At 40.8% G+C, this 16,961-nt stretch overlaps 1 protein-coding gene across 1 annotated transcript; it reads right to left on the bottom strand.

The window, feature by feature from the left end:
• Nucleotides 1-8,200: 8,200 nt before the first annotated feature.
• Nucleotides 8,201-10,267, bottom strand: adrb1 (adrenoceptor beta 1). Its single transcript, XM_075457119.1, has one exon. It carries the CDS (start codon nucleotides 10,128-10,130, stop codon nucleotides 8,937-8,939), a length of 1,194 nt encoding a protein of 397 aa, XP_075313234.1. The 5' UTR covers nucleotides 10,131-10,267; the 3' UTR covers nucleotides 8,201-8,936.
• Nucleotides 10,268-16,961: the final 6,694 nt, after the last annotated feature.

The following is a 16,961-nucleotide window of genomic DNA, read 5'->3' as shown; positions in this document are numbered from 1 at the left end:
CAGCTTAAAAAACAGCAGCGTCAGCGGCGCTGGAGGTCATGCATATGACTGCCACTGTCAATCAACCCAAGCAGCCATGAGGATAATTTAAAGCAGGGGACCTAAGTCTAGGCAACTCAGGGGTGAACTTTACCTCACAGCCACTTCATCATTTTACAAGTGAAATCAGCATTGTTGTGTGAGCTGTTGCGAAACTTTCCTTTTTGAAAAGATGAATGCGAAAACGCCCTCTTACTGTTTTCATAGCCTAATTTAAAATAGAAACCTGTGAAAATTAGTTTCCAAGATGTCTGAAACATCAGATGTCTGAAACATCAATATATCGCTACCTTTTTCATTCAATATAAACGCTAAAACAGCAGATCTTGTTATGTGCAGGGCGAGTTCCAGCGGTATGCAGTCGCTTTCATTTATCAGTCTAATATGTTTTTGTGGCTCCGGACTGACACAGCGATGCAGCTCGAGTCGGCTTTGGCTACAGCTGAAAACAAAAGTCTGAAAATGTAAAACCTTTCGAAAAATAGAGTTTGAAGAAGCGAGCTTATCATAACTGTGGTGCGCCAAAGCTGAGAGGGTCACCATATCTGTTGTTTTGCATCAAAATCCCATTTCTGAAAGCTGTTTAGCTAAACAATACACTTAGTCACCCTGCCAGTGTGCTCACATCAAAATTTGAAATCATGCATTTGCTTTTTTTTTTTATATTACCCCACGTATGAATCTGTGCAGACATTGAAAAGCGCCCACACACAAACGCATAACAACTCTCATCAAAATGATACACAATGCAACAGGAGAATAAGACATTTGTTTCCATACAGATTCTCGTCACGTCTCGGTGAAAGTTGCCATTTTCTCTGCAGACAGAGCAGCAGGTTCAAATATCCAATTCAGAGTATTGGTTGCTTACAGGCTATTTTTAGCCCAGAGATAGCTGCTATCGGTTTAGATGACCACCCTTGAATTCATCAAGCATTGGCCATGTCCTTTAGCCAAAGCGGCTCCCATGATAGTGGCTCTTGAAGTACAGAGATAACATTCATATCCTGTCCCTGTCTTCTGTTTAGTTTACTATTGTCCACCTTAAACACAGGCACACATAAAGCTGCAGCATTAGAATTAAAACAAAAAACACCTGAATATGAATGGGACCTCATAATGACTGTTATTCAATTCCGCTAACTGCCTTTTGACATAAGTGTTGTGTAACACTGTGCACAATAATAGGTTCTTTTAATTGGGAGTATTCATGGAACCATCTGGTCTGTCCCATTAGAAAAATCTGCCATCTCATTCGTGGATCCTGTCGGTAATGCTTTGATTGTATGCCACTCTCTGTTCTGCCTCTTCAGACGGAAATTGAGACAATTAATTTAATCCAACAGAGCAGTGGCACATTACTGACCTTCAATTTTTTTGTGTCTTGTTCATTCAGATTTGTAATTGATAAAGAGGTGCAGAGTGGCAGGTTTTGGCTGACTGAAACTCGTGTTTAAACTTTTGGCATCAGGCAGACTCATCAACTGGACTGGATGGATTCAAAAGACAAGACCCAGGCATGTTTAGACCAGAGCTACATCGCATGCTTGCAGTGTGTGTCTGGATGTTGTCTCCTGTGTTTGTCATGCCGGAGACTGACAAGTTAAAACCTTGAGTCAGTGCTGACAGTAAAGAGTCAGCAAGAAAGGTGGTGTTTAAACCTTTGTGTGTGATGGAGACTTTTAAACGAGCTGGAGTTTGTTTTTACTGGTTTGAAGTAATGGAAGGTAACTGAACGAATTTTCTCAAGTATTGCCTTGGAGTGCAAATTTTCTGGTCTTTAACTTTGTATTTGTATTTAATGTTTAGCTGTAGTTATGAGACAAATGAAGATATTAAACGGGGATAACACCAGAAACTGTCACATTCCAATGCATTTGTAAACAAGTTATTTGAGTTTCCACCTAAAATCTCAGGCAAATAATTGAATTATATATTCATGTTTTTCCATTTATCCTTTCGTGACCCTCAGTTTAATTGGCTAATTGATATAATTGATTTTTTTACTGATGTTATATCATTCATTTTTATCAGGAGATTCCACAATGGTTCAACGTGGTAAGTTAGCCAGGATGACTGTATTGTCACTTTGTGGTCACACTTACTTTTTATGAACCACGATTAAAATCTGTTTGTCTTCTTTCTCTATATGTTGGCCCTTTGATGGACTGCTGTTCTGTCCAGAACTCCCACATCCTTTCGCCTACTGACAGCGAGCACAGGATAAAGCAGGAATGAAGGAATGAATTATTTGAGCCTGATATGATTGTTGATTAAAGTTTTATACAGGAGAGATCCTCCAAAAACAACTCCCAAATCCTTTGTCTGTATTGAAGGCGGTTAGTGGTCTATTTATGTCAATATTGTGTGCAGTCCAGAGGGAAACCTGTCCTTCCTACTCCATGATGTCCAGTTATGAAAATCATTCAGAAGGACTCGGATCAGATATTTGTTTTCCACCGCTGTTGCGCCGCCTCTCTGTTTCATTGATGCAAAACTGTGGCATTTAAAGTGAGGCGAAGAAAGAAACTCAGCTTTCAGTTTCTCTTCCCTCTTTTAGACTCTCTTTTAGCACTCTGTAAAGTCACTCAGTGTGTGTATAAGTTCATCTCTTAAACCATGATGTTACTGTCGAAGATCATGTCCATCCAGCCAAAGCTGATTTTGAGGCTTTCGAAAAGATCACAGGTGGCAAAATAATTATAGTGGTGGAAAGAGTGGCAAAGAAAAACAAGCTCTTGAGCTCAGAAATAGTAAGCAGAGGATGGAGTCTTGCAGAAAACCCTGAGGCACTCAGCTGAGAGCTGTGCCTTTAAATCAAATTGAGCGTATATTCCTTTAATGACAATTGTGTTATTGCGCACACTATTTGCCCTGTGCACTAAATATCAAGGCATCAAAAGGGACCGTACTTGGACCATCAGATACTGACTCATCGGCTTATTTGAATTCAACAGCAGGATAGTAAAAGGTCAAGGCTCACAAGGCTGGCACCTCAATGATCACCTCGGAGAGGAAGTCGGTGTAGGAGCCACAATGTGTAAATCAATAAGCACAAGCGGTGGCAAAAGTTTTTCTTTTGGAGAAGCTGAGGAGAAGATAAATAAGAGAAAGAACACCGCAAATCCAGTTGCACCTGACAGATGCGCTCCTCATCAATACTGTATTTACATGCAGTTCATGACGCTTACCTTCAATAGGCAAACTCCCACCAAAATATCAGTAAACCATTCTCAGATCTAAAAGCTGTTTTTCTGACAAACTTTTTAATCTGATCTGGGATTTGTTTCTTTATTGTACCTTTATATTTTTTTTCTTGATGGGAAATAAATCTGCACTTCTGTCATATTTGATACCCCTGTTGAAAATGTCCCTTAAAAATAGTTGTATGGTTATGAATGTAATATGTTCAATTGCTAGCTTTGACGCTGGCAAGTCATTCAGATGACATTATGTAACCCAATCGCTGTACACGACCGGCCATATTAACCCAGCCTTTATGTGAGCTGCAATAACCGGAGAAAGCCAAAAGCAAAGCAGATGGAGACCAAAGAGCGCCAAGTTCACATGGGAATCCAAACAGATGGACACATGAAGTGCAGCACCTGGTTTTGGCACTGCACTCAGTATGAGTTTGAGTGGAAAGGTGACGGGGGAATTTGAGCTGATCATCCCGCAGAAGTTGAGATTTATCAATGTTGTGCATCGGAGAGACATGTGCCACCTATAGAGCTTCCATGTGGTCATGCTTGTCATTTCGCCATATGGTTCATTCATGAATAACATTTACAACTAACTACATATCTAATAAAGCTAAACTAATTAATTGTTTTGATTTTTGAGCTAAATAGGACGTGAAAAAATGTGGTTCCATTACATTCAATCATTGTTGTTCATTCAAATGTTGTGCAAAATGGACCCCTTAATGCTCTCATAGCACAAATATAACATCTCTGTTGGGGTCTGATAAGGTTGTAATGATGAGCGATCAGCAGTAATCATCGCCAGGTGCTGACATTTCTTTCTTTCAGAGGTTCCTGTTTTGTTTTTTTAAAGATTGTAACACTCTCCCCTCCAACAATTCCCCTGGAAGCAAATAAAAAATGCAAAACATCTTGCATTACATTCGTTGTACTTTAAAATAATTTTCCTTTTAAATTGATATAGACGCTTGTTCCCTTTAAAAGCTTATTGAGTAAATGTGTGTTTGCATTAGTATCCCAGCGGCAGTCACACACAAGCCTTGGAATGTTTTTAATTCTCTGCCATGATTATGATGATTTTGTTGGTCTTCAATCAAGCACAGATGGCGGCAGTAGGAGGCGGTTGGCAGCAACAATAAGCATGATCTGGTCGAGAGGAGGCAGAGCCCATGTAATGATTGGATGAAGCAGCGCACCTGTTGCTGGAGAGGATCTGAAAGAGCACAAGACACTCCCCTCAATTTTCAGTGCAGATTGAATGCTATGATTTAAGAAGTGGTGCTAAACTCCAGTCTGGTGATCATTTTATGGGTGTATTGTCATAATATGGTCAATTTAGAGGGTGATTGACCGCATATTTAGGCGAAATCCCAGTTCCGTTCGGTGGCGTTTGTTATTTGTGGATCAAAGAGTTTTGGTTCTTCAACAGAGATGTTGGGGCAGGTAGGATAGACATGGCCAAGACTCCTCAGTCCCTATAAGAATAGGAGTGACTTCTTGCTTGAATGAAAAATAGAGGAGTAGGGGAGGAGTTGGAATTTGGCCTAAGTCGCACCTTGTTTTCCCATATTGCTCAAATGAGAAAGGAGCAGTCCAGTGCAATACAACTGAATTAATTGTTCATAATTTTTGTAAAATGTTACAGGAATATCACCATTTCTGTATGGTGAATAAGCTTAGCATAAAGACTGGACTCTGGCTCTGTCAGAAAGCTTTGAAAATAGCTGTAAGCAGTGACGTCCTGAAGTCTTTTCTGGTTTCAGTGGCTCACAGACAGAAGTTCCTATTTAAATCCGTGCTGACTTACTGCATTGGTTGATTTTGGTTATATATGACAAACAGTCACTTGGCTATTGGCACATATTTTCTGGACAAATAAGAGATATATCTTATTAAGAATGGTGTTTCCTAGAAATATAATAACATTTAGGAATGTAGTTTTGTGACTCATTAGCAGTAACACATGGGTAAGCCAATCAAAATGTGATTCTAGACATAAACTAAAAGCTCATCGGCTACTTTATTAGTTAAACCTGTTCAGTTGCTTATTAAAGCAATGAAACAATCAGCTGGCAGAAACTGATGGAGGAAATCTGCTTAAATTTAAACCAAGCATTAGAGTGAGAAATAACGGTGATTTACTTTTGAACATAGCATGGCTATTTAGTGCCAGACTTTGGTTTACAGAAACTTTTTACACAGAACCACGTAGTTAACCAACTTTCAATAATAGAAAGAAAAAAAAAGAAAACCACCAGGAATAGCACATGGACCAAGAAGAATTGGAAAAACTTAACCTCATCTCTTAAGTCTAGATTTCTTCGTGCAGACGGGAGCAGAGAATTTGGCATAAACAGCATGAAAACATGATCACTTCTGCCTTTTATCAACAATTCAGGCTGCTTCTGGTGTAATAGTGTAGGAGATTTTTTTTTTTTGGCACGCCTCTGATGATCAAGCATTATTTAAATGCAACAGCCTGCTATTGTTACTGAGCATGCCCATCCATTTAAAGCCAACATGTAAGCACCCTCTAATGGCAACTTTCTGCCGGTTATTGGTTGATGATACTAAACTCATACTGCCTCAGACTGTTTTTTTTTAAGAGGACTTGATCTTAGGGTGCCCACAGTCACCACAATTCAATCCAACAGCAGAGTTTGGATGTAGTGAGTGGGAAAGAACTTGTACTTACAATACAAGCTGTACCTGATAAAATGGCTGGCGGGTGCATACTCAACATCAAAACATCAGCAGCCATTAACACACGCAGAGGTCATTTTGATATCAATCTATCTACTTTGCTTTGGAGCAGCCGAAATGTCTACTGATACACATGCAATTTTAAACAATTATTCTTAAAACCACTGATTAGCTTCTCCATCTGTGAGCCCACTGCTGTTCTACCCAAATGCTAACCTCCTGCCAAACAAACAATGCTCAGTAATAGAGCAGATCTTTGCCAGGAGGACATTGATGATTCTGGCTGCACTGATGTTGTTATTTTTCCAAAAAGCTGGGTTTCATTCACACTGATTAGGTCATCCAATCATATATTCAAATAAATGTTCATTAGCCAAAACAGCTGAGCTCACTTTCATTCAGCTTTTCGGGTCTGATTTAAATGTACGGCATCATTAGCACAACACGTCACGCTAATACATTTTAAAGACGCCCAGCTTAAGGGCTAATTAATATTCCTCAGAGGGAACTGCAAATCTCTCCTGTAAGAGCCACTCCATAACACCAGCTGCCGTGATGTTTCCTAAAACATTTTCTTTAGGCTTTCAGAGTAAGACTCCAGGGAACTGCAGCCAGAAAAACAGCATACTCAAGAGACATTTAACTTGTTTCAGAAGATTACAGGGAGGTGAGGGTTTAAAAGCATTAGGGCTGACACCAGATGGGAGATTAAATGCAGACTTAAGATAGATCATGTTTACATTTGAGGACACATTAAATCCCAACACAATAAATGCTTCAATAAAACTTAACGTATGTTTACACGACAAGGAAATATCAACCAGGCAACACCTGTATACAAACTGGTTTTGCTCCAAAATCCCAAATCGGGCACACCAGAAGAAACAATCTGATCCAGATAGCATGAGCAACCCCTTAACATTCATACCCAGGTTTATGTCTGTGTTGTGAAACTGAACTAAGTAGCTAAAATCTTGATTGCCACATACAGTCTATATATAGGTGGTACAAACAAATCTGGCAACAGTTGTAGGAACAAAGCAGCCATGTTTTTAGTCCAATGTTGCTGAGTGTGACTACATTTAGCTGATTCAGCTGGCTATGGGACTTCAGGTAATTCTACAACTGATGTTAAGTTTGCGAATACATTGGCTTTGGTTGCTCTGTCATAGCTTTCCTGTCTAAAACACATAATCCTGATAATGCAACAAGTAGCCTATACCAGGGTTATTCAGGCTTGTGTTTGGAATTCACTGCTGCATTCAATGCTGAAAACTTGGAAATCAGATTTCCTATAGTCTACAGCTTGAGCAAGATTTTTCATCCTAGACTTCTACCTCTTACTGTATGGCATTCAACAATAACTGCAGTGAACCTAGAATTGTTATTTTGTTGACACATACACACACACACACACACACACACACACACACAAACACACACACACACAAACAACTAACACACAAGACCATGAATCTTATGCATTTTCAACTAATTTGTTTCCTCCAAAAGGTGATCATAACTGTTGAGAATCGTTTCTCGTTAAAAGCAAAGCAACAAGGAAAATCTGGAGGCATGTTTCCTTTCCCACTTTGGTCACCAAATGTGCAGAGGCTGAAAATGACATCCTTTTGAGTTCAAACTACTCATTATTAAGATTATGGGATCCCTCCCCCCACAAATAGAAAAAAAAAAACTAAACAGAGGCTACATCAACAAGCAACATCAGGAAAAACAAATTCGGGTGACAGAGTAAATAATAAGATAAATCATGGCTCAATTCCATGATTTTGTGCACAAGAACAGAGCCGCCATTTCACACTCCAATAAGTCCAAATGTGTGCTGTGAAGAAGATAAAGAAATGCCTGCGCGCTGAGCTTTAAAATGCTGATGAACCTACTGTGCATCAACAGTTTAGAGTTGAGAATGGAACAGGTTGAACACTAAAAATCCTTCCAAGGTACATACCCCAAATTGTGTAAGCTTTAAATCCACAGTTTAAAAATCCGATTTTTGTGGCTTATCTCTTCACAGAGGTAAATCAGATTCCAGCTGCTCTCAGCAGCCCCAGCCCGCAGAGAGGCATTTAACAGACCGGCAATTCACTGATCCTGGCTCATATCTAGGTGACTTGCTGCTTTAAGAAAAGTTTGTTTTTTATTTTTCAGAATGAAGTGGGCCAAGGATGTGTAATAAGAAAATAAGCATTTCAAACTTGGTGTTTCTATGGCATTCACAGGAAATGAAGCTCGAACAGTTCTTAACAATAAAACTTCCTTTTATTTTCACAGACGTCAAAGCACCAACTCACAACAGCATGAGAAGCCAGAGACAGATGGAGAGGCTCGGGTCCCTCTCTTCAATATTAAACACCACAATATGTACAATGGGCATCCGTCCGCCATTCACTTGTAAAAGACAGCGCGGAATAAATACACGTTAATTTACATCACGTTTAATATAAACAAGTACCTGTCGTACAAATTGCACTTGCCGATGGCTGTGAGGTAAAACACATTGTGAGCTATACATGACGACAAAACAGTCACTCCGACAAATGCTTTGCTCTTCTCCAACGCTTTTGGACTACAATCATGCGACAGTGTGCCTGAGCGGTCTTCTTATGGATAAAATGTGACCCCTCAGCAATATGTTATTCTGCTTACACAACTAATTTAGAAAAAAAATAGCCTATGTTAGAAATATTTAACTTGAGAGGACGCGCGCTCCTTTGACTAAAGCGCACCCACTGTTTGATAATGGCAAAGTGCAAATATCACGTTTGATCGCCGGCGTTTTACATCCTGCAAAATGTAGGGTTGATCAAAATTTGGCAAATTGTGATTATGGCTTTCAACTGGCCAGAAGTAGATGTAAAAATAGACCCGCTTAGACTAAACGGTGTGACCCTTGCGCATACCTTTCCCAAAGAGATGATCAAGTTGCCCGTTTTTGCCTCAAACTGTCTCAACTATATTTGAGTTTTTCCTTCACAGCTGTGATTCAGAGTGAGACAGCTTTCTGGTCCCCACCAGGCTGCTGTCGCTGTTGTCCATGCCCGCGCAGTCAGACCACATCTCCAGCGTCCCGGGCTCCAGAGCGGACACGAACCCGCCGGAGCATCTGGACAGGTCGCAGGAGCTGATGTGCAGCCTGCGGTCGGCCTGCCTCGGGCAGCACAGCAGCCTCTTGAAAGCCTTCCTGAAGTCCGGGCTCCGGCAATAAATGACAGGGTTAAAAGCCGAGTTCACGTAGCCCAGCCAGTTCAGGAACACGAAGAGGTCATTGTCCACCACCTCTGCGCTAAACACTCGCACGATGTTGACTATGAAGAACGGCAGCCAGCACAGTGTGAACGTCCCCATGATGATGCCGAGAGTTTTGAGCGCCTTCTGCTCCCTGAGCGCAAGGATCTTCGACGGTCTCTTCTTGCACTTGGACGTGAGTCCGGTTAAGGTGTTGTGAAACCTGCCCTCGCACTTGTCAATCTTCCTCAGCTGCTTTTTCGCCTCTCTGTACACGCGCGCGTAAACAAAAATCATGACCAGGAGAGGAATGTAGAAAGAGATGATGGATGAGGAGATGGCATATGCCCTGTTGGTGACAAAGTCGCAACACGCAGGGTCCTCATAGCAAGCAGTGTCCTCACTGTCTCGGGACCAGTGCATCAGGATGGGGAGGAAGGAGACCAGCGCGGAGATGGCCCAGACCACGCACACCATCGCTTTGGCCCGAGCTTTGGTCAACAGGCTTTGGTAGCGGAAAGGTGAGGTGATGGCCACGTACCTGTCTATGGCGATAACGCACAAGGTCTCTATGCTGGCGGTGACGCAGAGAACATCCACAGAGATCCAGAACTCACAGAAAAAGGAGCCATACAGCCACGAGCCGCTCACCTCGAGAGCGGCGCCAAATGGCACCACCAGCAGCCCCATGATGAGGTCCGCGCTCGCCAGTGACACGATGAACACATTTGTGAGCGTCTGCAGCCTCTGCGTCCTGGCAATGGCAACGATGACCAGGATATTCCCGAACACAATACACAGGACGATCAAAGCCATCACCAGGCTCAGCCCCGCCATCCAATGCTCCGACGCAGCTTGAGCGGAACCCGGTGCGTCAGACGCCTCGCTCTCTGTGCCATTGTGAAGGTTCACGGGCGAGGACGCGCCACCGTCCCCCATAACGGGCTACTGCGCTGTTTGTGGGACCAGGTCGAGTTCATCCAGGCAGAGCAAAGTAGCCTTTCCCGTCTGTCGCACTAGCTACAGCTCTGATCCCATCGCGCGTCAAATCCATCTGGAGCTCCTCTCTAGTCTTGCACTTGATGCTGCACCGGCCGGGACAGCAAAGCAGTTGGTGACATCACCGCTCCTCACTACCAATCAGGCGGCCCAGCGGAACAACAGTCCCAGCAGTGAAGCTGAGGAAGTACACGGTACCGAACTCTCAAAAAATGTTACTTCGAGTCTTATATTTTATGACTTGGGTACATCAATGCGCATAAATAGCACTTTTACAAGACAGGTCAGTTTTGCCAAGCCCCTCTGCCGTCATATTAAAGTATTCTTCCTCAAACTTTTCTCTCAAAAATCCCTGGTGTGGGTACACGACGCGCCAAATATGGAAGTCCAAGACATTATGAACCACAGGCATTTCCCTGTTTTTCATCACTTGCCATCACAAACAAGACTTGTTATTCCACTTGTCCAATTCATATTTTTATCTTTAAGAATACATTCCATGGGCGTGAGATTTGGCCCAACCAAAGACATTTAAAGCTATTAAGCAGGATTTGCCTCAAAACCAGACTGTTCATTACATGCATCAATGCAAAGATTCAGTTGCAAGTCACCAAACACCCCCATATCAACAAAGTGAGCAAAGCAGTTCACTGAGGACGAGCAGCATCGTGTGTGAGCTGGCGGATGGACAGGTGTCCTGTGCTTACACAGAAACAAGGAGCCTGGCAAAGCAAACCTTGCCGAAAAGCAGAACTGTATTCCTCAGTAATTGAAAAAATGCCAAAGAAAGCATTAATTTGATGTTTTTACAGGGAACAACACAATTTAAATACATCTTTATTTTCACAGTGTTTCCTAACAACTCCAAATCATATGCTTACACATTCCTTTTACTTCTCCGAGAGTTTTTCTGGGTCTGTATCTGAAAGGAAAGACACTCAATGGAACAGACATCTTGATAATCAGTAAATAATGAAGGCTTTCTGGCAGAAGTAAGATGGATAACTCTGCACCTTTTTTTTTCTTCCTCATTTGAGGATTAACATGTCTGCTCTTGGCCGAGGCAGTAACCCAACCTCACACAACAGAATAAAGCGGCGTCAACATCGTCTCATGGACAGCAGGATGTTTTATGCCATAGAAGTTGAAATAATTACTTTTCATCAAGCTTTTTTCTTCTGAAGGGGGACCTACATTCATATCAAGAATTTGTGGGTGAAGTATTTTTTCATTTTCAAAAAAATACTTTAAAAACAGACTTTAAAAAAGACTGGTAGCTTATTGATAGCATCCCTCAAAACCCAGAATATAGCAAGGCAACCAAGTTTCCATTAGTCAATATATGTTTGTCCAAACAATTCCTTTCAACTGACCTTACACTGACTCAGGATTTTTTTTTATATTTTGTCCTTTCGATCTTGAAATTTACCAATTTGCCAAGTGTCCCAAAATAATCCTGGTAGCTGTGATCGATCAAGAATGCGTAAAATGTCACTATAAAGGGTCAATACATTTCTACACTTTCTGGACATCAGAAGTTTATGTTTTCGTGTCTCCCCCTTTTGATACAAATTGTTATAGGTCTACTTTTTAAATGGTGTGAGACTGTCATGCAAGCTCAAAAACTGTAAATATTGCAATTTTCAAGGCTCCAAAAACAATACATACTGATGTGTTGTATGCTTATGTTTTGCATGACCTGAAACTGTAAAACATGTTTTATTTCATATCTATAACATATTCAAATTTGCTTACAGGTGGTGTCACTCTGTGGACTGTCACGCAAGTGAACCAAGGTAGAGTTACATCCAACAAAATGTTCTCCAAGGATTTTTGCTTTTCAGCTTCACCGTCATGGGTTGTTAGAGTGTACCCTGCCTCTTGCCCAATGGCTGCTGCGGCTTCATCCCCCTCGCGACCCTGAATTGAATTTGTATAGAAAATAGGAGGATAGATAAAATGACAAAATACGTCTTTAGAACTAGGGACAAAAAACACTTATTTAGGCTTAAATACCAATAAATACATTTTTTTATGGGTTTGCATCAAATTGCATGGACTCTGCCTTCTAGATAACAACAGCAATGTAATACTTTACCATTGTCACAATGTTGTGTGTTTCAGTAATGGAGAGCACCAAAAAATGGGCGCAAGCTCCTGAGATTAGATGGGTAAGATAAAGTGATGAACTCTGTTAAATAAGACTAAAGGCAAAGTAGAGGCAGGGTTGAATCCACAGAGCATCAGTCCAGAGCGTGGCAAAACTTGACATGCAGTGAGTACAGAATAGAACAAAGAGGAGGATCTGACAACGGACATCAAATTAAATTTGAGACTATATATACTGAGGGATAAGTAACACAACAAAGGTATTGTAATTAGCTAATTGAATCCAGATGAGAGGAGAGAGCAGAAAACAAGACTAACTGAAGCAAAGTAGAGAATAGACTGAGGGAATGAAGCAAGAATACAGGAAACAAAAGCAGATTAAACAAACAAAAACAAACAAGACAAGGTAAACTTTAGGAAAACCAAGAGCATAACAAATCCAAACATCATGACAACTCACAATTTCTAGCATCTATACCACATTTTCCTCACAGACTGGGCTGGTAAGTGTTAAATGTCCAAACAAATCAAAGAGTTATTCTCTTCCACAGAAGGATCAAGACCTGTGTGAAAGGCCTTGTTGGCAATCCAGGCTTTTCTTCCTCAATTTCACAACATTACAATTTAACATTTACATAGTGCCTGCCTAGTTTGTTGTTTGGCACACCTTTAAAGACTAAGCCTCAATGTGACATTGCTATTTTTAACCAATCAGAGCAGACTGGGTCTTTAAGGAAGGGGACCTTGAAGATACAGAAACTAAAACAGAGAGTTTTACTCAGAGGGGGATAAGAGGTGCCACAGAACTATACATTATGAGAAAAATAATGTGGTATGTGAAAGTTAAAGGATGTAAGTGTACTTTAATAGACCCCCACAATACAGTACAGTTGATTTTGCTGAGGATTAGCGTAATACTGGCACTTCAGGGTAGAATGTTTTCATTGTACACCACCTTATACAAAGCTGAAAAGTTCCTTCTTCTCTTTAAAATTCCAGAATAAATTGTCCTTCATCACTTCTGTGGAGTGTGATAATATTCATGAGAAATATTATTTGAACTTCCCTCATGCTTTCCTCACATATTTCCCACAGTCTGTAAGACTTGTCAGCCATTTTCCCCTGGTCGAGGCCTGCTGTCAGAATTCACGCTGGAGGATTTACAACAAACAGAACAGCTGGTCAACTTCTAAAACTGTGAAGCTCGGTGGCATTCACATCTGGGCTGTCCAAAATGCGATTCTTGGCGGTCTCATTGAGTATGGATTTTGGGGGGTTTCTGCCTTAAGAGGATATCCAGACGGCAGCTCCTGCATACATCTGCTGCTTTGTTTCTGTCAGTGTTTTAATAGGAAATATTCTTTTTGGTAAAGAAGTGTGCGATTGAATCATCAAGCATGAAAAGGACACAATTTTACAGCAGATACTTTGCCTTTTTAGAACATACAGAGTATAGAAAAAGCTATCGGCATGAACAGAAGAAGTAAGAGTGAGGAGAGTGACACTCAAAGAGTTTTAATAGGTATTTGGTATGACTGACACTTCAGGTTGTTTAAATAAAGCTCGCCCACTTTCAACAAAAGGGTACTTGACCACTGAACAGCAGCTACATCCCACACATCATGCAAGTTTTGCATGCTGCTGGGGCAGAGAGAAGTAGAGCATGTTTAGCTGACCTCATGTGAACATGGGCAGAGAGTCAAAGGTCACAGCTTGTCATCTGAAGTGATGCAGTCCTGTTTTTAGACTGAGTTCTACGTACCGGCTGAGTAGATAAACTGAAACACAATTTTCAGCAGCTCCGTTGTTCAAAACAACAAACAGTTAGTATGCCTCATGCACTGTTACACAAGGCAGAATTGATCTTTTTTTCCCTCCGTGGTGATATGATCTTAATGGAGCCCACAAAACCACAACAACAAATAGAGAATACATTTCTTTGTGAGATGTCCTCCTCCAGCTTAATGTTTGCAATCATTAATTGGCACCAAACATCTTGCCAATGTCACTTTTTCATAAGCAAATACTTTGGTAAAACTTAAGCAGTGTCATCTTCACGGATCATATGCGTGTCACAAGAGGCACAAGGTTTAAGCCCTTGAGAAAGCATTTAAAAGCTGGTTTTGTGCTGCTGAAAGGAGCTGTGTGCTCGTATGAGCTCTTATCTGATCAATCAAATTCAAATTCCTCATGGCTTACTCGAGATAATTGTTTACTTTAAACTTATCCATTTCAAAATCTGGGTATAGGGCTCTATGAGGTTTCAAGTTAATTGGGACTGTGTCTGTGCATGTGCGTGTGCGTGTGAGTGTGTGTGTGTGTGTGTGTGTGAGTGAGTGAGTGGCCTCTGGCTGAGATGACAGCAGCTGGAATCCCACAGGTGTTAATGATGCTGTCAAATTCTGTGAGGGAAGCAGATGAGGAGACAGAGGGCACAAAAGGAAGGAGACAGCGTTGCTTGATTTTCATTTGCGATTGTTAAGTAACTATGATGTTTCCACATTTATCCTTCCATTGTAAATGTTAAACATTTTCAAAGATGGGTTAATTATTTCACGATAGGAAATGTTCAGAACTTTATCAACCACCACAACTCTGGCCTCATACAGTGGACTCTATCAGCTTAATGAGGAGTTTCACACAAGTTATGTTCTGTAGTAATTTTCTTGGTTGGAAATGGATAATCATGTTGCAGTTATGGGATGCACCTGAAAAAGAAAGTAAACAGGAATTGTTGGCTTTTTTTGGGAAACATGATCTGGCAAACGTTTGTTCATTTGTAAATGGACTGCATTAGTATCCAGAAGCGCTTTTCCAGTTTTGTTGACAACACAAATAGCTTTTACACAAAGAGGCATATTCCCAAAGCAGTACTAAGTTTGTACAGCCTTACAGGGAACAAACTTTTTTTTTTTTTTTTTACAATCATACACATTCACTCACCCCAATTAATGCATCAGAGGCAACATGGCTTCTGTATCTTGCCCAAGGACACTTTGACATGTGGCTCGGGGAAGCCGGAGAATCAAACCACAAACTTTTGGCTAATTTTCAGTTTGTATGAATACATGAATTGTTGTAATTTTTATGACTGAAGAAACAGATACACTGCCATATTGTTACACTGTCAAATTAATTCTATTACAATCAGAGGATCAAATGTAGGTGGTAAAGATTAAAAACTTTAGAGCAGGTAGACCCTGATCTGTGTAGACATCAGATATCGAAGGTCTGTCTTACTCTGTGTCAGAGATGTAACTGACTTCCAAAATATCTGAAATAGATGACTCTCCTATAAAGAAAAACATACACAAGTTCGGAATATTTCATATTTCTGGCAATCTATCCAAGACTGGCTGCCTCAGTGTGTGTGTCTATAATGCGACTGATCAAACACATATGTACATATGACATTACTGTTGTCATTAACTTGTGTTTCTCTTTCTCAGCAGGTATCCCTGGCCTGGTGTCAGGGCGTTTGTTGTCCCCTCTTTCCTGTCCTCTCAACCCCCAGCTGGGCAAGGCAGACGGCCGTCCTTCCTGAGTCTGGCTCTGCCAGAGGTTTCTTCTTGATAAAAAAGGAGTTTTTTTCCCCCCTTTATATGCCCCCTTTCAATTTGTTAGTATCAGACTTGTCCCAGTTGACCCATTACATCATGGACCAAAATAATGGACAAACAACAAATTAGCTGGTGGTAAATTAGCATCAGGTTGAGTGGTGAACTGAACAGCTTCACGTTTCTGTACATTTCATACAATCTTCACTCTTTAATTCTTTTTAAAAAAACAGCCTTCTTTTCAACCATCTTCTTCCCATGTGCGCCAACTTATTCTGTTACTACTTGCTGAAACATTGCATTGATTGACAAAAATGAGGCCAATCGGCTGCTTCTTATGAAAGGAATGAGACAAATTAAAGGTACTTAATGACTGTTGGAAAAATGAAGCCTGTCACCTGGGGTCAGTTCATACATAAACTAGCATTGCGGCAAATCTCTGACGGGTTTCAGTTCATTAAGTTGTATTTATTACAGTCCAGACTCACCTGAAATGATTTACTCATATAGTTTTCCTTCCTCACCAGTTTAGACAAGATTGTACAACCCCAAATCAAAAAAAATTGGGATGTCATGGATAATGCTAATGCACCAACATATTTGGTGTTTTCTTATTGAATTTATTCTACCTGTTAATATAAATCCATTCCATTCAATTTCTGAAAAAGCTGTGATGGGCAATTTAGGAGAAGGAATGAAGTCAAACCGTGAAAGAAGAGTCTTGGAGAAGCAAATATAGGAAGAGGACCATAACTTTGTCACAAAATGTCGCCGCATAAGGGCAAAGGCTTTGGGAAACCTTTATCACAGTACAAATACCACTTAAAACTTAGCTATGCAAAAAGGAAGCCTTGTGTTAACCTGTTCCAGAGGTGTCACTGAATTCTCCCAGCTTGGGGGCTTCTGTGACAGATGAAACGTGTATGGGGTCAGACCAATATAACAGTATTTAATTAATATATTTATTTTTGTAAGAAATGGATGCTCAGTGTTCCAGACCAAAGATTATAAGGAACCATTCATACTTTTATCAGCAAATGTGTCTAAATGCCAGGTTCTGTGATGGCAAAGCTCACTTCCACTTCAGTGACAGCAGCATTAATGA

Source organism: Odontesthes bonariensis, chromosome 23 (assembly GCF_027942865.1).
Source record: "Odontesthes bonariensis isolate fOdoBon6 chromosome 23, fOdoBon6.hap1, whole genome shotgun sequence".
Lineage (NCBI taxonomy): Eukaryota > Metazoa > Chordata > Actinopteri > Atheriniformes > Atherinopsidae > Odontesthes > Odontesthes bonariensis.
This window is presented reverse-complemented; position numbering and strand designations above follow the sequence as displayed.